At 38.7% G+C, this 23773-nt stretch overlaps 1 protein-coding gene across 1 annotated transcript; it reads left to right on the top strand.

The window, feature by feature from the left end:
* Positions 1-981: 981 nt before the first annotated feature.
* LOC140992170 (uncharacterized) lies at positions 982-10149 on the top strand. Its single transcript, XM_073462445.1, has 14 exons — positions 982-1245; positions 2297-2446; positions 2581-2706; positions 2791-2951; positions 3123-3182; positions 3718-3805; positions 3917-4012; positions 4755-4781; positions 5053-5124; positions 5207-5272; positions 6314-6415; positions 6497-6580; positions 6702-6767; positions 7145-10149. Exons 1-14 carry the CDS (start codon positions 1176-1178, stop codon positions 7276-7278), a joined length of 1302 nt encoding a protein of 433 aa, XP_073318546.1. The 5' UTR covers positions 982-1175; the 3' UTR covers positions 7279-10149.
* Positions 10150-23773: the final 13624 nt, after the last annotated feature.

Genomic DNA, 23773 nt, shown 5'->3' with positions numbered 1-23773 from the left:
GAAATTTAGCAGCTTAATTTTTTTTTTTAAGTTGGGTTAATGCCATTTCTTGTTGCATGTGCTGTGATTTAAATGAAGAAAAACATGTATTTGCACCTTTTATTCCTGTTTACAAACATGAACATAATGTGTTCAGAAATTAAATTAAAATGTATTATTGAGTGCACCTAATTTTTTTATGCTGGTGCAGCTAAATGAAATTGTTAGGCACACCAGTGCTGCCATGTTGAAGAGGCTATGCTAAATTGTTGTTAAATTAACAATTCTGGGCTAGCGTACCAAACTCCATTTAAAAAAGTACAAAAATAAGCTTTTCTGCTCAGATGAGTACAGTATATTGTAGGCCTAGTACTGTAACTGACTGTTTTTTAAATTTCCATGTACAAACTTAACTCCCAGTGAAACTGTATTATACTGAATATATGGAAGAATACATCCATAGATAACTTTAAATAAGATTAAAGTTTGAAAACAATACAGTGAGAGGAGTTATTTTTTAGATATTTTTGGGAAAGGAATAACCAGCCGCCATTTTGTAAAAGTATATTCTTGTATTGAGTGTGTTTAACAGTTTTTAATTAATGCTGGTGAGGAGCAAACCAGTATTTATATCAACCAGAAGCTGCTGCTTTCATTGTGTATTTAATATTAACACATGTAAGTTAATATATGTGGACGGACGACATTTTATAAAAAGCTTTCCACTCGGCAGTCTGTACGGGAGCTAGCAAAAAACATGACTAAGCTAATTTGGCTCAGGGGTTGGTGTTAGCTAGCAGGTTGCCAGGCAACCATGCACCTTCAATTTTTTTATTAATATTTTTTTCTTTATTAGTTTACTACTGCTGCAGGCTTTCACTAAACATTATGTATATGGTCTGAGTGGCAAAAAGAAAATGTAGTAATATTAATTATGTTTGTTTGAGGAAATGGACACTGCGTCATCGTCCCTATAAAAGAGTTATGAAGTTGAAACCGTTCACTTACTTCCTCTTTCCAGCCAGGACGAACTTCGCTCCAACTCTCTCTAACTTTCCCTTCGCTCGTCTTTTACGACTTTTTAAAGTGTTTTTTTTTAAGCCTCTGCGCTTCTTCTGTGAGTGTTTCTACATTTATAAATCTTTACAGTTTCTTGAAGCGGCTTTTTAAGCTCGTTTTCATTCATTTGAACGAGGATGGCGTCGTTGGTTCTGGTGGACCTGTTCATCGTCCTGCTGTCCTTCACTGCGCTGACAGCCGGCAAAGGTGAGATTCAGAGGATAATATCACGTTTATAAACCTGCTACCTGAGAGATTTTACATCTGGAGCCTCATATAAACGTCCTTCTGTGCATGTTTATTGAAGCGTGTAGCGCCGCGCCCACAGGTGCGTGTGTGGTGATTGTATTGATCAATATATCGATCATATCTGAGTTATATCAGAAAACATGACACCTCCACCTCCACACACCTCCTCTACAGCAGCTGTAAACAGGATTTCAACAGACATCTCCCCCTTAGAAGTGTAATATAGTGAAAGTAATGTAACTATTTGTGCTACATTCATTTGATCACTTTAGTTACTCGTTACTAGAAGAAGTAATAGTAATAGTACCATACTTTCTGGTACTATTACTTTTACTATAACTGATTTTCTTGATCATTCTTACCACTGGCTATTTTCATGTATGTTAAGTATTATTATTATCTACAAAATCTGCTTACAGTGATGGAATGTAACTAAGTACATTTACTCAAGTACAGCAGTTGAGTACACTTTTGAGGTACTTGTACTTGAGTATTTACATTTTCTGCTACTTTATACTTCCACTCCACTACATTTTGGAGGCAACTATTGTACTTTTACGTTCATTTGATAACTTTAGTTACTAGTTACTAGAAGACGTATAAGTAATAGTACCATGCTGTATAAATACTCCTACTACTAGATCTATCTATCGATCTACTTAATTACAAGTAAAAGTTCTGCTATGGCTATATTACTTACTGTAACTACACTGAGTATGAATTAGCTTGTAATGTACTTAGTTACTTACTTCCTTACATACACACACATCATATGATGGGCTAAATAAATACATATTCATGTCAACAATATAATTCTTCCATATGAATCAATTACTGTGATTTACAATCAATTTAATGCAGTGTAACAAGTACAAATATGTAAAGAGTACTCCTTCTGATGCTACGAGTACTTTCTGCTTTTGCTGATTTTACACTTAGGACAGAATGTTTAATAACAATAATAATAACAATAATAATAATAACTCAGAACGAACTATAACATTTCCAGACGAACCGATCTACAAAGCAGTAGGAGACGAGGTCGTCCTCACACCGGACTCTGTGGACGGTCCCATCACCAGCATCATGTGGAAACATAATTATGACATCGCCATGGAGTGGTTCGGAGACGAGATCGAGTCCTACCGCCATTTTAAAGGTACATTCACACACTTTCACCTGAGATTTAAGTGGCCAAGGTAAGGTAAAATAAAAAATGCCATAAATGCAACCCCTAAATATCCTAATCCTTTTTCAGAAGCTAAATCAAACTGTGTCTGTACATATTTGTAGATCGCGGCATGCTGAACACTTCGACTGGAGCGCTGACGATCACAGAGCTGATTCGAAACGACAGCGGCAGCTACACGGAAGAGATCAACGACAAAGTCACGGGCACGAAGGAGCTCCGGGTTATCTGTAAGTGGAGGAATCCTGAGTGAACGCTGGAGAACAGATGGGATGGTTTGATTGAGTCTCCGTGTTTGTTCCTTTGTCCATCAGCTCGTGTCTCCAAACCGTCTGTCTCGACACAGTGTGACGCTGAGAATAAATACTGTGTCTTCACCTGTGAAGGCAACACCACAGACGCCGAACCAATCACCTTCAGCTGGTCTGCCAGTGACTACATTGTTGGGTCATCCAATGTGCTCAATATATCCAAGGTATAATGTCTCTCCACTGGAGATTTACAGGAGCCACTGCAATAATAATAACAGCTATAATCACTGAAATATTTACTATTAATAATACTAACAAAACGACTATAGTCTAAATATGATGTGTGATGATGATGATGATGATGATGATGATAATAATGATGTTGATGATAACAGGGGTCAGACGGGACCACAGGATCAGGACCAACGAGCACCGGGGACCAGCAAAACAGCGACGTAAGTAACAGAAAGAGAAGAAGACAGATCAGGAGCTAAAGTAGTGAACAGTAGAATAAAATAGTAAACAGTAGTATAAAGTAGTGAAGAAGTGAATTCTGTTCAAATGTTAGCACGCTAACACGCTAAACTCAGATGGTTCAGATGGTAAAGCATGTTAGCATGCTAATGCTAAAGCTTAAGCACCACAGAGCCTGTACGGCTGCGGCCTGTGTTGTTTTGGTTCCTGGCTTTCCTGGAAAACGTCCAGCAGTGGAAACGCAGTAGATTCACTATTCTGTGCTCTGCAACAAGATAATTCAAGTATCAAACTTGCAGACACATTAAATGTCGGGCTACAGTGTGTATAGTGAGACACATCCTGGGTTTTAATCCTTCAGCACCACTGAAATCATTTCAAATCGCCGTTTCCTGATGAGTTGTTCACATAACTGTCTTCTCCCTGGTGTTATTGCTGGCAGTCTGAGCATGTTGCACATACAAACGTGTGTGTCAGCTCATGAGCTTCAAGTTAAATGATCTTTTCATTCTCTAGTATTGGAGGGAGCCACAGTTCAGTTGTGAAATGAAAAACCCCGTCAGCGACAGTCGCAGTGATTCAGTCTCCAACCCTGTCGCCCCTAGTGAGTCACAATTCTACTTTAACAGCATTTTTAACATCTTAATGTCTTAATTCTGAATATGTGCTCTTAGATGTGTTACAATATGTTGAAATCTTTCATTTTTTTTTGTAGGGGGCTCGACAACCATACTTGCGATCATAATCGCAGTAGCAGGAGTAGCAGTAATAGTAGCAGTGGTTGTGTTGGTCATATGGAAATGCAGAAAAGGTAAGAAGCCATAAATATTGTTTGTGTTACTTTGAATTACATTACTTGCAGTTTTTTAATGCAACAGAGTGGATGCGCTTGTAGTATTAGATATTATAATGAAAAGCATGTTTTCCAGTTAAGATATAAGATGGAATAGAGTCTTTAAAAACCATAAGAAGTGTTTGATAAAGAAGCCTGAGTGAGAGGAATGAAGGTTCAAGACCAGACAGGCCTCCAGCTGTACGTCACAGACTGTGGTAACACTTGATACTTCCTCAACACTGAGAACATACTCAGAGTGTGAGTCAACATGAGGCGAAGCAGAATTTGCCTCAGAATCATCACGTTTTTACGTTTCCCTCAGTATCAAAGTAATCCAGTGGCAGCTAACTGTAGATTGACAGTGCAAACAGGAACTGCTAATAGCTAATTCGGCATATTTTTAATGGTGCTAATTGGCCAGATGTGTACAAATACTTGCTATTGGTGACATTATACTACCTTTTTTCACTTTGAGAACCCACGTATTAATTAATTCAAAGCCATGTTAACAAGAGCAATTTCACAAGTTTAACACAATGTGACTCGAACTTTCCTGTCAGCTCTTGAGCGTGGGTTTCCCCCCGGTTTCCCCCGGGTTTCCTCGATGATGAAACTCTCAGTGTTGAAACAACGATAGCTTCCTGATTCAAAACATAACATGGTAATTAATTGTTGATTTCATTAAGTTACAACATACATGTGTTCATCTTTAAAACAGGAAAATGCACTAAAGGGACGGCACAAGGTAAGAAAATAAATCCACTGTAATTCACTTATTTGTTTTTAATAATATACATATTAATAATATCAATTTCTGTGTTCATACCATGTCAAACATGCTTGCATCCAGCATTTTTAAATATTTATTATCAGAATTTCTAACATGTTTTAAATGTATTCAGCCTCAAATAAGCAAATAAATAGTTGAAAATTACAAAGAAATTGCATTTAAAGGACAATAAAAAGCCAAAACATGGTTTTAGCGACATTGTTAAACTTATTTTATCATTTGACAGAGGAAGTGATGCTTGAAAATGTCCGAGGAATAAATTCCCATGACGTGACTGGAGATACCAACAATGTAACTGGTGAGTAAAATGTTATTTAAGGATTAAAAAAAGTGTGGGAGTCGGACTGAAACAGAAAATCTGATTTTATCAATGATTGCAGAGGTGCAAGAAACATCCACCCCGGACTCAACACCTCCTGTGGCCTCAGATACCAGCGATGAGACTGGTGAGTAATGTTATAATAACCAAAACGTTTAAAAAAAACCCATTTCCAGTCGTGTACATTATTATGCTCATTTTCAGGTTCATAACACTACTAGAATAGCTTCACTTGTTTTAAAGCTCCTGTCTCTTTAAGGCCGGAAGTCTGCTCTGATTGGTCAGCTCACACACACCTGAGCCAGCACCGCTAACAACAACAACAACGACAGAGCAGCTGTGCTAAATCTATTCTTACGTGCCAAGCTAGTTGCTATGCAAATGTGTGACATGGTGACGTAGTGTGATGTCACAAAGTCACGGAAGTAAAAGCGGGACTACTGATGAGGCGTTTAAGGAGCAGTGTTTTCTGTGGGAGAGAGGAGCTTCTGTTGGTGCAGACTTTGACCTTTTCAACTTTCAAAATCTTTTATATGCACAAGAACCTTTAAAACACTGAAGGGAAGGAAAGACACAAAAAACTTCCATTTTCTTCCTTTTTTATACTTTAAAACCACCAGTTACTTGATACAAATCAAGATTTTACATTACAAACGTATGATAATCTCATAATAGAAGATGTTTCCCAACCTTTTTTGGCTTGTGACTTCTTACACTAAAGCAGTATTCAGTTGTTTGAGGACCTGAAAGTCCACAAGCTTAAACACACAATAAATGTGTGTAGCAGAACTTCATTCACAATCCCTCATGTTTATCTTGGAAACCACCATAAATTACTCAGAACTGGCTCCATGTTGACGCTCAGTGCTTCAGTAAAGGATGTGAGTACTTCCTCCACCGCTGGCAGTTTCACAAGCTTCCAACATGATAAAACTTCCTCTTGTTTTAGTCTTTAACATGTTTTATTAATCCAGCAAACATGATGCATGAGCTCTGAGTCTTAAATGTATCTGCAACTTGTGAGTGACAGTTGACTCTATCTCCTCCCTCCATGCTGATGGAAGGTCAGGTGAAGTTTCAGTCTCAGTAGCGTCTTGTCAAATCAATTTAAATCATTTTTACGATTCTGGTTGTAAACAACGAGTTTCTTTGTGAATTGCTTTAACAGCAGTAAACATCACAGAGACATCAGCGTTGCTTCAAAATGGCTTCAGAGCTCCTCCCCAGAACCCGACAACCGTTGTGTCCGTACATACCAACCATGTACCGGGTGAGTAAAACATTATTTAACATGATCTGAATGATAATTAAATCACTGATTGATCGTTACAGACTTGTTCTTAACATTTAGTGATTCCATCGATGTCTGAGGCTGAAGAAACATCCACACAGGACTCGACACGTCCCGAGGCCTTGTATACCGGAGATAAGACTAGTGAGTAAAACCTTATCGTACCGAACAGGACTGACGGCCAGAACCGTGACAGCCATGTTTGTTTTCTCCACCATTTTGACCACGAGGATGACGAATTTTCCTTCTCTGTCTCATTTAACAGAGAGGCTGTCAGTGATTTCTGAAACATCCAGCCAGGACTTGACAGCTGCTGCCAGCGAGGAAACAGGTGAGGAACATTGAAGAAAGCCTTGAAGAAATTTGAAAGAATAACTAAGATAAGATTAACTCGAAACCTTTAAGTTTGATGTTACTGGAAGATGCAGGTTTTGTAAGATGTTACAAATGTTAGCTAAACACGCTGTCTGACTCTGAAGGAGGTTCCCGTAAGAATTATGGACCTCGAGTTGTTTGTGCATTCACGTCTGTTCAAAAGTCATGTATGTTTAAGCTCTCTACATGTTTATCCTCCAAAAACACAAGTAAAAGCCTCAATGTTTAGTTAGAAAAAGGCAAGAAGCAGAAGAAGTCTGTCTTCAGAGACCAGTGGGAAAGATGGCCGACACCATGAGTCGTGAATGTGACAAATCTTTTATCATTTGACAGAGAACTCAGCTGTGAAGTCAAACGGTCAGGTGGAGCCGCCAGAGGACGAACAGCAAGACAAAGACCAAACAGGCGTACCGTCGGCTCCTTTTCGCCAAAGCTGTGGTTATTATCAAATAACAGATTCTGTGTAGGTCAGTGTGAAGTCTGAAGGGTTTCATCTCTCTGTAGCTGCTGTGAGCTGCAGTGTTTATGATCGTTCCTTTTTAGTTACATTTTCAAGTGAAGGTACTACGGAGGAATGTTTATGAAGGATTTTCATTCCTTTGTTCGGCACTAAACAGCCATAATGTGTTTGTCTGTATTCACTACAGCGTTGGTGATTGGTCGTGACTCAAAAAGGTTGAGAATCACTGAACTAAAGAACCTTTTTGGGCTCATGTAGGGGAAGGCCATCTGGCCAAAACATGATATCATGATCTACTTAATCGCAACTTGGAAAAGCCTGTGAATTTATTCATTTAAAACGCAGTCTTTTATTAGCTCAGGGTCCTCGTCTGCCATGTTGGAGACGAAGGGAGAGCCAATCAGGAAACCTGTCTAGTTGGCAACATCACTGTTTTGGTTTGTTAACGTAGCTTGAACTTGTTGGTCAGTAAAGGTTGTGTGAAGTTAAGAAACAGAAGTAAGACGATGTAACATACTCTGATGACTACGATTCTCGTAGACGGAAACCACCACCCACCCCCTGGTCGTATGCAGTATCTACTTTAAGGTGTTCCTGTTTGTGAGCACAGTGCCGCTGTGCCTGATTTGTACCAGCTGCGATGACGCATTTCAACTAGTAGAGTTCTCATTTCAGCAGCACAACACGAGACAAAAGTGCAGCAGTGTGCTGTTTTTCATACGACTTCATTTTTCTGATTCCTGTAGCTCCTTCCTCTTTTTTTTTAAAATGACGTTTAATGACTTACTGCAGCTCCCGTCCAGCGTCATAATGTGGTAGGATCGAGCTGTGATACATCACACACACTGGGAAGGAGCAGGAGAGGGGAAACACAACAGGGAAACCTAAACAAGACACTACAAGGCTGACACGGCACACACCGTGACACTAGCGTACAGATGATGCAGTGAGTTGGATGGCAGAGGGTGTATTTAGTTCTGAAGTAGTCCAGACACAGAAGAGTGAGGTTATGAAGCACCTTAAAGGGGCAACATGTAAGAGTTTTACTAAAACCATCAGCAGAATGTGAAGAAATAGCAGTTTTGTATCAAGTTACTGAGATATCTACTGAAGTTAGCATGCTAACCAGCTAGCCTCGGCCCTTCCCAGTCCGATGCACTAGCTGTACAGCTAACTGAGCGTACTAGCTAATGGCAGCTCTAGTTAGCAGCAGTTACTCAGGGAGATCTTCTGGTGATGATCTGGACCAGTGAAAGTTTATGGAGACACTGGAGAGGAAGGAGCTGCAGTAATCAATACAGGATGTAATCAATGATACGTTTGTCGCAGTAGCTTTTTGCTTTTCTACACGTGTTTTCAGGCTTGTGTTTGCCTAAAAGCAGCTCTCAGGTACAAAACGGTTCTCGAATAGAAGCTTTGGTGGACTGAACCTCCTGCTGCAGAGTTTTAACACCAGGTGCTGAAGTTAAAGTGCCTCTTTAAACAAAACAATGGTGCAGAATGTTCTCTGAGACACACTAATGCTGCCTGCAACGCCAAAGTATTTATGTAGAATACATACGATCGCTGTTACAACCTAAATATGTATCAATATTTCATTGCATATCAACTTCAGTGCTAATCTTTTATATATATCTGCAGCACATGCTGTTATTTTTGATAAATAAAAAGTATTTGTCACTTAAGCAACAGAAAGAAATCCAAGTAAATGTTACACAGAGCCTGAACCAAATGTAAAACAGATGATCAGAGTGTTTCTCTCTTGCAGAGGTTTAATATTCAAGATGTGAAAGGAGCTTTTTTAAGATTTTCTAAGAAACATTTTATAACGTCCAACACGCCAAAGAGAAGAAGATTAGGATTTATTTTTTACCTTGATGTTACATATCAGTGGGAGGTGTTTGGTTGTTGGAAGAGCACAGCTTTTTATTTACAAATGTCCTCATGAATGTAGTTTAGATCTTTTTATTTGCTGTTCCAGCTGCAGGCACAGTGTGTTATGTTATTTTATAAAGTCTCTCTCTGCTGCTGCTTGTTCCTTATCTGTCCACCAGAGGTCCTCGTAAAGCTGTACCTTTGTGAAGCAGCTGTGTTTCATTTTATTTATTATGTGTATGTGTGTGTGTGTATGAAGATGGATGACACATTGAATTTAGGCTCATTAGATACGATGAAGACAAATCTGCAGACGTGTAACAGGTGAAGAAAGAAAATAGGTTAAACAAAAAAGATAATTAAAAGCAAAAAAGTACTTTTTTGTTCATAAGTTCTCTCAAAAAGGCAGATAAAGAGTTAGTTTTTTTAATTTTTACACTTTTTTACAACAGATTTCAAGACTTTTTCACAGTTTTCATGTCGTCCATCTTTATACACACTCTCAATTCCATTACTTTTATTTTATTTATCTTGTTCCATTAAATTTGTCCTATGAAATGTGATGCCAATCTGTATTTGTATGTTTTTATGAAGCTCTGTATGTACGAGATGCATTTAAACTGTTTGCACATTTCCTTTGTTGAAGACTGTGACGAGCACTAATCACAGTATGAACTGTAGTAACTAATAATTTAGTAAAAATGTACTTAAATGCTTTATACTGACATGAACAGCTCATATTAAATATTAACACATTGCTTTAAGACAGCATGGACGCCTCTCAGAAGCCTTTTCTCACCTGTGGCAGCTACATTAGAGTCTGTTTGCACTGTGACAAGCTGTGAAACCACCTACTGTACTGTACTTCTGTTCTGCAGACGGTCAAAATGGAGGTTGCAGGTGAAACCCAGAATGTGAACTGGATTCTTTCTTCAAACATTTAACATCCATTTGTTTGAGAACGTGTGTTTAAACTGTATAAAAGCTGAATAAATGACTGGTCATTAAAAAGAGAACAATATAGCGTCTGTGTTTCATTTTGTTTATGCTAAATAAATGCTAAATTAAAGCTTATTATCAGCTGAACAGTTTAAGAAGCCCTGTATTATTCTTAGTTGTTTAGGTGTTATTGTGTTTACATGCTGCATTTTCAGAGTTAAATTAGGGCTTTTATCTATGAAGTTTGGTGCAGATGTTCATGTTCCCTGGAGGATGAATCTTAATTACTTCAGTGATCCCCAAACTTTCCGCCTAGCGCCACCATAATGGTTTGGATGTGCTTCTTCGTGATGTTTCTCTCAGAAGAGATTTTGGATTGTTTGCCATTAAATTTGCTGCAGATGTTCATGTTCCCTTGAGGATGAACGCTGTTTGATTGTGTGTTTACTGCTAACTAGCTCTAGTATGTCATGCAAAGGTTTAGTCAATAATATGTCTCGGGTGTTGTGCAGGTGACTAAATATCTTCATTCATACATTATATCAGGTATGCAAGTTGTTAAATTAACAATTCTGGGCTAGCGTACCAAACTCCATGTAAAAAAGTACAAAAATAAGCATTTCTCCTCAGTTGAGTAGTTTATTGTAGGCCTAGAACTGTCCAAGTACAAACTTAACTGAATATATGGAAGAAATCCATCCATAGATAACTTCAAATAAGATTAAAGTATACAAACAGTACAGTGAGAGGAGTTATTTTTTATATATATATATATATATAACCAGCCGCCATTTTGTAAAAGTATATTCTTGTATTGAGTGTGTTTAACAGTTTTTAATTAATGCTGGTGAGGAGCAAACCAGTGTTTATATCACCCAGAAGCTGCTGCTTTCATTGTGTATTTAATATTAACACATGTAAGTTAATATATCTGGACGGACGACATTTTATAAAAAGCTTTCCACTCGGCAGTCTGTACGGGAGCTAGCAAAAAACATGACTAAGCTAATTTAGCTGGTGTTGCCAGGCAACCATGCACCGTCAATTTTTTAATTAATATTTTTTTTTGTTTATTAGTTTACTACTGCTGCGGGCTTTCACTAAACATTATGTATATGGTCTGAGTGGCAAAAAGAAAATGTCGTAATATTAATTATGTTTGTCATCATCAGTAGGAGTTATTGCGTCATCGTCCCTATAAAAGAGATGAAAGTCAGTTGGCACCGTTCACTCACTTCCTCTTCGCCACAGACAAACTTCTCCTCGACTTTCCCTTCGCTCGTCTTTTACGACTTTTTAAAGTGTTTTTTTTTAGCCTCTGCGCTTCTTCTGTGAGTGTTTCTACATTTATAAATCTTTACAGTTTCTTGAAGCGGCTTTTTAAGCTCGTTTTCATTCATTTGAACGAGGATGGCGTCGTTGGTTCTGGTGGACCTGTTCATCGTCCTGCTGTCCTTCACTGCGCTGACAGCCGGCAAAGGTGAGATTCAGAGGATAATATCACGTTTATAAACCTGCTACCTGTGAGATTTTACATCTGTAGCCTCATATAAACGTCCTTCTGTGCATGTTTATCGATCATATCTGAGTTATATCAGAAAACATTACACCTCCACCTCCACACACCTCCTCTAAAGCAGCTGTAAACAGGTATCTCCCCCTTAGAAGTGTAATATAGTGAAAGTAATGTAACTATTTGTACTTTACTTGAGTATTTCTACATGTTAGAGGCAGATATTGTACTTTTGTACTCCACTACATTCATTTGATCACTTTAGTTACTAGAAAGTAATAGTACCATACTGTATAAATACTTAATTACAAGTAACAGTTCTGCTTTGAGGTATTTGTACACAAGTATTTCCATTCTCTGCTACCTTATACCACTACATTTTAAAGGGTAAATATTGTACTTAGTAGAAGAAGAAGAAAAAGTAATAGTACCATATTGCAAAAATACTTAATTACAAGTTAAAAATGAGGCATTAGAAATATTACTGTAAGTCTATTTTGATTTTTGATTTTGTTTATCAAATATGAGACATGACATTATTTTCTGCAGACGACCCGATCTACAAGGCAGTAGGAGCCAAAGTCGTCCTCACACCGGACTCTGTGGACGGTCCCATCACCAGCATCAAGTGGAAACATGATCGTGAAATCGCCATGGAGTGGTTCGGAGAGGAGATCAAGTCCTACCACCATTTTAAAGGTACATTCACACACTTTAGTGATTATCAAATCCCTTAAATCACCCATAATTCTTCTAAAACACCCTGAATTTGCTTCTGATATTTGCCAAACATCTTACTCAAAATCAGAATATTAGGTTTTAGAAGAGATGCCTTAAAAAAATAGCAAATTCAGTAGATTTTAATGGATTATAAACACTTTTTGAGGTGTTGCTAAGGTGGGAATTTTGCCCGGAGGTCATTTTAAGACATTTGTCTTCAGGTATTTTGCTAAGTTAGCCCCAGATTTGTGCTAAATGAATGGTTTACAGGATATTAAATTGTCTTAATGGGTTTTCTGCATGGACTTGTGTTTTATTTTACCCCCTAAATACCTTGACCTGTGCAAATAATCTATTAAATATGCCTTAATATTTTGAAATAAACATTGGAAATCTGGATCCTTTTTCAGAAGCTAAATCAAACTGTGTCTGTACATATTTGTAGATCGCGGCATGCTGAACACTTCGACTGGAGCGCTGACGATCATAAGACTGACTAGAAATGACAGCGGCAGCTACACGGCCGAGATCAACGACAAAGTCGCGGGCACTAAGGAGCTCCGGGTTATCTGTAAGTGGAGGAATCCTGAGTGAAGTCTGGAGAACAGATGGGATGGTTTGATTGAGTCTCCTTGTTTGTTCCTTTGTCCATCAGCTCGTCTCTCCAAACCGTCTGTCTCCAGATGGTGTAACGCTGAGAATAAATACTGTGTCTTCACCTGTGAAGGCAACACCACAGACGCCGAACCAATCACCTTCAGTTGGCATGCCAGTGACTACATTTTTGGGTCATCCAATGTGCTCCATATATGGAAGGTATAATGTCTCTCCACTGGAGATTTACAGGAGCCACTGCAATAATAATAACAGCTATAATCACTGAAATATTTACTATTAATGATACTAACAAAACTGCTATAGTCTAAATATGATGTGTGATGATGATGATGATGATGATGATGATAATGATTTTGATGATAATAGGGGTCAGACAGGACCACAGGATCAGGACCAACGAGCACCGGGGACCCGCGGTTATTCCAGCAAAACAGCCACGTAAGTAACAGAAAGAGAAGAAGACAGATCAGGAGCTAAAGTAGTGAACAGTAGTTTGAAGTAACAAACAGAAGTATTTAGTAGTTGAGAGTAGTATAAAGTAGTAAACAGTAGTATAAAGTTTAAGCAGTTGTATAAAGTATTAAGCAGTAGTATAAAGTATTCAGCAATAGTATTACTAGTAGTATTAAGAGGTGAATTCTGTTGAAATGTAGCTAAACTAACAAGCTAAACTAAGATGGTGTACGTGGTAAACTTAACGTCTGCTAAACACTAGCATGTTCACACTGTCATTGTGAGCATGTTAGCATGCTAATGCTAAAGCTTAAAGCACCACAGGGCCTGTACGGCTGCAGCGTTTCCTGATGAGTTGTTCACATAACTGTCTTCTCCCTGGTGTTATTGCTGGCAGTCTGAGCATGTTGCACATACAAACCTGTGTGTCAGCTCATGAGCTTCAAGTTAAATGATCTTTTCATTCTCTAGCATTGGATAGAGCCAGAGTTCAGTTGTATGATGGAAAACCCCGTCAGCTACAGTGGCAGTGATTCAGTCTCCAACCCTGTCGCCCCTAGTGAGTCACAATTCTACTTTAACAGCATTTTTAACATCTTAATGTCTTAATTCTGAATATGTGCTCTTACATGTGTTACAATATGTTGAAATCTTTCATTTTCTTTGTAGGGAGACCGATATCACTATTATTATTGATCATAATCCTAGCAGCAGTAGTAGCAGTGCTTCTATTGGTCATCTTTATCATATACATATGCAGAAAAGGTAAGAAGCCATAAATATTGTTTGTGTTACTTTGAATTAGTCAGTTTTTTAATGCAACAGAGTGGATGCGCTTGTAGTATTAGATACTATAATGAAAAGCATGTTTTCCAGTTAAGATATAAGATGGAATAGAGTCTTTAAAAACCATAAGAAGTGTTTGATAAAGAAGCCTGAGTGAGAGGAATGAAGGTTCAAGACCAGACAGGCCTCCAGCTGTACGCCACAGACTGTGGTAACACTGGATACTTCCTCGACACTGAGAACATACTCAGAGTGTGAGTCAACATGAGGCGAAGCAGAATTTGCCTCAGAATCATCACGTTTTTACGTTTCCCTCAGTATCAAAGTAATCCAGTGACAGCTAACTGTAGATTGGTGACGACAGTGCAAACAGGAACTGCTAATAGCTAATTCTGCATATTTTTAATGGTGCTAATTGGCCAAATGTTTACAAATACTGGCTATTGGTGACATTATACTACCTTTTTTCACTTTGAGAACCCACGTATTAATGAATTCAAAGCCACGTTAACAAGAGCAGTTTCACAAGTTTAACACAGTGTGACTGATTATTAACCAGTCGAACTTTCCTGTCAGCTCTTGATCGTGGGTTTCTCCCCGGTTTCCCCCGGGTTTCCTCTATGATGAAACTCTCAGTGTTGAAACGATGACAGCTTCATGATTCAGCAAAAAAAACAGAATTACAAAACATAACATGGTGATTAATGTTTGATTTCATTAAGTTACAACATACATGTGTTCATCTCTAAAACAGGAAAATGCGCAAGGGACGGCACAAGGTAAGAAAATAAATCCACCGTAATTCACTTATTTGTCTGTGATAACTTACATATTTATAATATCAATTTGTGTGTTCATACCATGTCAAACATGCTTGCATCCAACATTTTTAAATATTTAATATCAGAATGTTTAACATGTTTATTTTAAAATGTATTCAGCCTCAAATAAGCAAAAATAAGCAAATAAATAGTTGAAAATTACAAAGAAATTGCATTTAAAAGATGATGAACCAAAAAACAAAAGCAAGCAGATGAATGATTAAAGATTAAAAAAGAGCAGTAAACTGACTGGTTCTGGTGTTCTTAGCATTTGACAGAGATTCCATTCATGACTGAGGCTGAAGAAACATCCACATAGGTACTCGACACGTCCCGTGGCCTTGGATACCGGAGATAAGACTGGCGAGTAAAACCTTATCGTGCCACACAGGACTGACAGCCAGAACCGTGACAGCCATGTTTTGTTTTCTCGACCATTTTGGGGATGAAGAATTTTCCTTCTCTGTATCATTTGACAGAGAGGCTGTCAGTGATTTCTTAAACATCCTGATGCCTCATTCACACAGTTTTGTTTTCTGTCCATAATTATGGACGTTCACCTCTTACACTTACAATAAGTACATTTGTCACAAGAAAGAAACCACAACATATCACCGTCGATAAAGTAGAAAAAATAGAAACAATCTTCAAGCCCTCATCTGAGCAAGTAGCTGCTATTTATTAAGGATACTTTAAGTACATAAGTGCTATGATTTAAGTGCTAAGAACATACAAGTGCATATAATTTTTGTTTTGTTTTTTTGCTTTTTTGTTTTTGGGGTGGGGAGGGAGTCATGCTATGCAGGGTCGAGGTGAAGTCTGAACAAGTGAGTCTTGAGTCTTTTGAGGAAGATGGCGAGTGATTCTGCTGTCCTGACATTGGTCGGGAGTTCGTTCCACCACTGGGGCGCCAGAGCAGAGAAGAGTCGTGACTTTGCTGAGCGGCTTTTCTTTGCTCTTAGCGATGGAGATACCAGCCAATGTAGTAGAGCGAAGTGCTCGCGCTGGGGTGTGTGGTCTGACCAGTGTTTTGAGGTAGATGGGTGCTGTTCCGTTGACGGCCTTGAAGTCCAGCATCATGGTCTAGAAACTGATGCGGGCCGCAACAGGAAGCCAATGGCGGGAGATGACCAGCGATTGAACCCGGAGTTGCATCGCTTCCTTTGTGAGGAAAGACCGGATCCTGTGGATGTTGTAGAGGGCAGGATTGGGCCACCGCGGTGATTTTGAGGGTGCAGGATAGTCTGTCGTCTAGGATTACGTCCAGGTTCCTCGCAGTCAATGAAGGCGATACCGTGACGTCCTCGACAGTGACTGACAGGTCCATGTGAGGGCAGTCTTTGCCCGGGATGAAGAGGGGTTCAGTTTTACTAAGGTTGAGCTTGAGATGTTGGGCAGTTGTCCAAGCGGAGATGTCTGGCAGACATTCGGAGATGCGCGTGGTAACGTGAGTGTTGGAGGATGGGGGAAAGAGGAACAGTTGGGTGTCGTCAGCATAACAGTGGTAAGAGAATCCATGTGATGTGATTGCAGAGCCTAGTGATCTATTGTATAGTGAAAACAGAAGCGGTCCTAGTACTGAGCCTTGAGGGACACACTTGAAAGGAGCTGGAATACGGCCTGAAGTTAGGGAAGAGTTGATCAGGGTGGTGTGGAAAGGCAAGATGTCATGTGAGATGTTTTGGAGAAAAGAGGAGGGAATCGGGTCGAGGGAACAGGTGGTGGCACGGTTAGACGTCACTAGTGTGTGAACATCTTCAGAGGAGAGAGGGCTGAATCAAGTAAGGCTGTCATAGGTGAGGGTTGGGGGAGGTGCTTTCGGGGAGGGCATAGGAGTAAATGAGGAGCTGATGTCTTTTACTTTCTTGGTAAAGTAAGTTGCAAAGTCATCAGCAGTGAGGGAGGGGGAGGGGTGAGGAGTGAAGAGAATATGGAGAATAGTTTCCTGGGGTTGGAGGCAGAGGAGTTGATCTTTGACAGGTAGAAAGCAGATTTGGCTGCTGAAACAGTTGATGTGAAGTCAGACAGGAGGTGGTGGTAGTGAGCAAGGTCATCAGGATGATGTGATTTTTTCCATTTTCTCTCTGCTGCTCGTATCACCGATCTGTTGGTTCGCAGCGATCCAGACAGCCGGGGAGGGGGGGAGATGATCGTTCTGGTCGGGAGGTGAGGGGACAGAGAGTGTTTAAAGAGGAGGAGAGGGAGGATAACAGAGTGGAGGAGGTGGAAAGTAGAGAGAATTGATCCAAGGATGGTAGTGAGGGGAGAACAGTTGAGGAGAGCGTGGAGGGAGAGAGGCATATCAACTTCAGTGCTAATCTTTTATATATATTTGCAGCACATGTGCTATTATTTTTGATAAATAAAAAGTATTCGTCACTTAAGCAACAGAAAGAAATCCAAGTAAATGTTACACAGAGCCTGAACCAAATATAAAACAGATGATCACTGACATTATTTTACAGAGTGTTTCTCTCTTGCAGAGGTTTATATTCGCTTTCTATTTACAAATGTCCTCATGAATGTAGTTTAGATCTTTTTATTTGCTGTTCCAGCTGCAGGCACAATGTGTTACATTATTTTATAAAGTGTCTCTCTGCTGCTGCTGCTGTGACACTGCTGCTTGTTCCTTATCTGTCCACCAGAGGTCCTCGTAAAGCTGTACCTTTGTGAAGCAGCTGTGTTTCATTTTATTTATTATGTATGTGTGTGTATGAAGATGGATGACACATTGAATTTAGGCTCATTAGATACAATGAAGACAAATCTGCAGACGTATAACAGGTGAAGAAAGAAAATAGGTTAAACAAAAAAGATAATTAAAAGCAAAAAAGTACTTTTTTGTTCATAAGTTCTCTCAAAAAGGCAGATAAAGAGTTAGTTTTTTTAATTTTTACACTTTTTTACAACAGATTTCAAGACTTTTTCAGAGTTTTCATGTCGTCCATCTTTATACACACTCTCAATTCCATTACTTTTATTTTATTTATCTTGTTCCATTAAATTTGTCCTATGAAATGTGATGCCAATCTGTATTTGTATGTTTTTATGAAGCTCTGTATGTACGAGATGCGTTTAAACTGTTTGCACATTTCCTTTGTTGAAGACTGTGACGAGCACTAATCACAGTATGAACTGTAGTAACTAATAATTTAGTAAAAATGTACTTAAATGCTTTATACTGACATGAACAGCTCATATTAAATATTATCGCGTTGCTTTAAGACTTTTACTGCCGTGGTTTCAGATTAAGTTACCAGCACAATGAGATGTTGTTCACATATCGTCCAGCTGAGATTATAAAGTGACAAAAGGTGCTCTACGTCGTCTATTGTCGCAGCGTCACTCAATACGATGTCATATAACAGCATGGACGCCTCTCAGAAGCCTTTTCTCACCTGTGGCAGCTACATTAGAGTCTGTTTGCACTGTGACAAGCTTTGAAACCACCTACTGTACTGTACGTTCTGTGTAGTAGCTGTTCATGAAAGAGGATCTGATCAAGTTACAGAAACTCACAATAATTTGCTGCAAATGTTCAAAATGGAGGTTGCAGGTAAAACCAAGAATGTGAACTGGATTCTTTCTTCAAACATTTAACATCGATTTGTTTGCGAACGTGTGTTTAAACTATAAAAGCTGAATAAATGACTGGTCGTTAAAAAGAGAACTAGAGAGCGTCTGTGTTTCATTTTGTTTTGCAGTGATTTTATGTGTCTGATGTTGGAATATGTTAAATTATCAGCTGAACAGTTGAAGAAGCTGTGTTTTATTCGTAGTTCCAAAAACATATTTGTTTAGGTGTTATTGTGTTTACATGCTGCATTTTCAGAGTTAAATTAGGGCTTTTATCTATGAAGTTTGGTGCAGATGTTCATGTTCCCTGGAGGATGAATCCTAATTACTTCAGTGATCCCCAAACTTTCCGCCTAGCGACACCATAAAGGTTTGGATGTGCTTCTTCGTGATGTTTCTTTTTGGATTGTTTGCCATGAAGTTTGGTGCAGATGTTCATGTTCCCTTGAGGATAAATGCCGTTTGATTTTGTGTTTACAGCTTACTAGCAAATGTAAGCATGCTAATAGGCTAAATTTAGATCGCGAACATGGTAAACATCTGCTAAACAAACAAGAAAAGGAGCATTTAGCATGTTGATGCCTCACGGACTCATTTTAAACCATGTATGATGATCATTTATAACTTAAAATTAAAATTTAAACTGTGAGTAGCAACTTTGGCATCATCAACAGTGAAAGAGATGAGTTTTAAGGCTGAAAATGTATCCTCAGTTTGATGATTAAAGGATAAAAGGTGCATAAATGTGGTTTATTCTGCACTACATGAACCCTCCAGAGACTCATTATTGAGTATCAACCTCATGAGGCGTTTCCACACATCAGATCGGTTTATAGTGAGCAGACTGTATCTCACACCTTAATTTATAGATTGAGATGTTTGTGACCTTTTGGAAACTCACCTTCCTGCCATCCAGGTGGAGTAGTTTATTTCACCTGGCAGCTGTAGACGAACAACTCCTTTTTGGACAGAGACACAGAGCCCAGTTATTCGTCTCCTCGCTGGTGGGCGCGAGGACACAACTCTCATATTGTATGTTCAGACAGAAATGACAGCACTCATCTACAACATAAGTGCTACCTTCAAGACGACTCTTCCTGAACTCTGACAGCTGAGAGCCAGAGAGAAGATGGATGGAATTTAAATCTGAAGTGTGCGAGCGTGACAAAGGGGGGGTCGTAACAACAACACATGCCCCGAGAACACAGCCGATGGCGAAAAGAAAAGTGGGCTTATCTTTACGTGTGCACACAGGAGGAGATCCAGACTGTGTCAGAGGGATTTTTCTATTCAGTCGTATGGTTCAGGTGTTGGGAGGGCATGTTCTGACAAACCCTATTACACTGACACCGACTTTCCTTCTGCCTACTGAGCTGTGATAAAAACAAAGAGAGGTTTCTTGCATTTTTAGGGGAAAATCCAGATGATCCAAATTTTGACTCGCTTTCATGCAGAAAGATCGTAAATACAAGGTGGATGTGTGGGTTGATAGTGCGGTGTAGGAGGTGTTGGTGGAGGGGTAGTAATAGAGCGTCTGTCATCATGCGAAGCCTTTCTCTCTTTAAGGAATGCAGTTTCAGTCCGGAGCACAGACAGGTGCCACACTGCAGGCTGACGTGTCTGAACAGAATCAGTCACACACATGGAAAACTTATATCAGCCAGAGTCTATGATGCTGAACAGTTTGTATATTCAGGAACCTTAAAGTTATCAAGTTTATATTTTTGGTTTTGCGCATGTTTTTGAATTTGTACCTTATTGAATTTTCATATTCTAAACTTACTTTTAACTGCAGCTACTGCGCAAGAATTTCCCTCAGGATAAATAAAGTATTAATGTATTTTATCGGATTGTATCTTATCAGCTCTTAACTCATCAGCTCCGTATCGTATCGTATCGTATCGTATCGTATCGTATCGTATCAGCTCTGTATCGTATTGTATCGTATCGTATCGTATCGTATCTTATCGTATCAGCTCTGTATCGTATCGTATCGTATCGTATCTTATCGTATCAGCTCTGTATCGTATCGTATCGTATTGTATCGTATCTTATCGTATCAGCTCTGTATCGTAACGTATCGTATCGTATCGTATTGTACCATACAGTATCATACCTCACCTTACCGTACCGTATCTTATCGTATCATACCGTATTGTGACGTATCGTACCTTGTTGTATCCTATCGTATTGTAATGTATCGTATCGTACCTTATTGTATCCTATCGTATTGTAATGTATCGTATCGTACCGAACATTAACCTACCTTGTCGTATCTTATAATATTGTTCCTTGTCGCATTGTATCATAAGTACTGTATTTCATTTATCGTATGATACCGTATTCTACCTTATCATATCGTATTGTACCTTACCGTACTATCCTGTATCTTATTGTATTGTATTGGACCGTACCTTATCGTGTCGTATGGTATCATATCATATCATATCGTACAATACGGTATCTTACCTAATCTTATCGTATTGTAACTTACCGTACCACAGATTGTATCGTATTGTATCGTATCGTATCGTAGAGTCAAGAACCCTGTAACACCAAAACATCATCTTACCTACAAATTATAAATTATATATTTACAGTTTCTATAACATAAACTTGTATTAACATGAACATATCATCCATCCCTGTCAAATATGAATCCTACATGCTGTATAAACTGTATATAGACATGTTGGAGATACTGTCAGGAGGTGAAGTTCACAGAATCAGTAACTTCTTCTAAGCCTGTTCTTGAAAACGATAATTTTTTTTGTATCTAACTCTTATGTGATGACATCTTTTTTATTGCTTTTATTCCTTTATTTGTATTTTTCATATTGACTTTTTGTGTTTTGCATGTTTGTACGTGGCCAATAAATCTGATTATAATTAGATAATTACTGGTTTGACTTCCAGTTTTTATCAATGAATACACCTCTTGTCAGGCTACAGTGTGAGTAAACTCATGATTTATCAGCTCATCAAAATGTATTGAAGCACACTTAACTTTTCTTGGAAGAAATTGCACCTTTTCTCTTAGTTGTCAGCTGTAACTGTCGAGTGTTGGATGCGGTAAGTTTAACAGCTTTTAGGAGCCCGAGGGGAAGGTTTGTGAAACTTCATAAAGTCAGTTTGAGTGTGAAGTCTGAAGGCTGTTAACTGACTGATGGCTGATTTGTGAAGTTAGTAACAACTAACAGGAGAAGACCTGCAAGAATAAAGGTACAAGAATCGCTTTTATTCAACCAGCCTTTATTTACTCTTGTGAATACATTGAGGTAGAGACCTCATTTACAAGACAGGTGAGTATTAAACAACAGACAAAACAGGAAGTCTAGATAAAAAAATGGTGATTTTTATCTATGATTTTTATTCACTCAATTAAATGTGGAGTAAAATGCCCATTTTAATGAATATAATGTCATATTTTTGCTATTTCTTTAACATTTGCAGCATTAAAGTGAAGAAATAATCACCAATATTTCAAAAAATGTGTTTGTTAGAGTCGGAATCAACATTAAAAACAAATGCAATAATCTTTTTTTTAATAAGATTAAGTAACTTTATATTGTTTATTGTAAACATATGGCCAGAAAAACACGTCGCAACATTTTTAATTGCATGTTAGTCAGCTGTTTTAGTGTCTTTGTGGTTGTTTTCAGCCTGTTTTATTCATGCATGTGATATTTTTTGCTATTCATTTAAGATTTGAGGCAAAAAAGTTCAGTTAAAACCATGAGAATTTGAAAATACATGTTTGTTATAGATTTAGAGTCTGAATCAACATTTAAAACAGAGACGATCATTTTTTTTTACATCAGATTACTGAACAAAATCTCATTAATTAATTGCAAACAAACGCACATAACATTCTTTATAACAGTTTTTAATTATATTATATTTGTAGTGGAGTCACAGTGACTATTTTATAGCCAATTATCGACTTTTACTGCAGAAAATGTTCATCATGGGAGCTTTTACTTTGAAAAAGTCCACGCAGGAAGTCGTGTGATCCCTCCAGCTTGACGTGGGTCGCAGCTGCACTCTGCTGCTGTGCGTCAAGGTGCGCGCAGGCTGCACAGGTAGAGGAGAGGTCAGTGACTGTGCCCTCAGCTCTTCTCATCCAGCTGCTGCTCAGACTGTCCGCAGGAGATGAAAACTCCTCCTCACAAACTCTGAACGGATTTTATTTGTTTTTCTTTGTCAGATTTATTTAAAAGCTCAGCTGAAGGATGACGCGTGGACGCGACAGGTGGTCGCTGCTGAACCTGCAGACCTGCATCCTCCTGCTGCTGCTGGTCGCACAGATAAAATCACAGAGACGAGGTAAAGAGATGCTGCTTTTTTATTTTATTTTTTAATAATCCAGCATGTTTAAACACGTGTGTTAATTCGGCTGTGTGTTTGGAAGAAAATGATGCTGCAAAATGTTCAATTTTTGTATTAATATTGTAGAAAAAGTGCAGAAAACAAGCTCTAAAATGATGAAAAACACAATGAGGTTTGGTGTGCTGTAGGTAACTTCTTGTCCTGATCTCATTAAACCTCCACACTTTGATTTAAAATTTAAATTCTGACATTATCAGCCTGTATTTGTGCTGAATGTTTGAATCGCTGAGCAGGTCTATGTGCTGACACATGATCTCAAAGCGTGGTTTTTCATGCGGAATGAGCTCGTGGTTGATGTGAATGTCTGGACTTGTCTACAGGGAATCATGAATAGCTCATCACATCCCCTCCACAGTGAAAGGCGCACTGTACTCTGCACTCTGCTGTCTGCAGCCTTTGTTTGGTTTGTAGAAGTTAAAACAGGAGGAACATCTGTGTTCATCAAGTCATGCACTGACCTGTTCTGCTTTCATCTGAACCACATGAAAGTGACAACCTGATGTTAGCTGACTGTTTTAATTTGCTGACCTGACCTTTTTTTTGTGTTTGCTGACTGTGATAATAATGATGATACAGCGGGCTCCTGGGCACAGACATGTTAAAGTCGCCCGCCTACATCAGAGTCAGTCCACCAGTCGATACAGACACAAGACAAACTCAAATGATTCGTATCTCATAAGAGAGATCGTTGTCTCTTTGTACTCACTTCTTGTCTTTTTTGGTAATTTCTGCATCTCTTTGTGGCCATTGTTTGTCTCTGTGGTCGTTGTTTCCCTTGTAGTCCCTCCGAGTGTCTTCGTGGTCGTCTTTTT

This window comes from Pagrus major, chromosome 24, assembly GCF_040436345.1.
Source record: "Pagrus major chromosome 24, Pma_NU_1.0".
In the NCBI taxonomy this organism is placed as follows: Eukaryota; Metazoa; Chordata; class Actinopteri; order Spariformes; family Sparidae; genus Pagrus; species Pagrus major.
The sequence above is the reverse complement of the archived record's forward strand: the minus strand, read 5'-3'. Positions and strand labels throughout refer to the sequence as shown.

Excerpts from the sequence above, each read along its gene's own strand:
- LOC140992170 (XM_073462445.1), top strand. The coding sequence starts at position 1,176 with ATGGCGTCGTTGGTTCTGGTGGACCTGTTCATCGTCCTGCTGTCCTTC. Across the intron at positions 2,447-2,580 it reads GTCCTACCGCCATTTTAAAG|ATCGCGGCATGCTGAACACT; the intron begins GTACATTCACAC and ends ACATATTTGTAG. Across the intron at positions 6,581-6,701 it reads GTATACCGGAGATAAGACTA|AGAGGCTGTCAGTGATTTCT; the intron begins GTGAGTAAAACC and ends CTCATTTAACAG.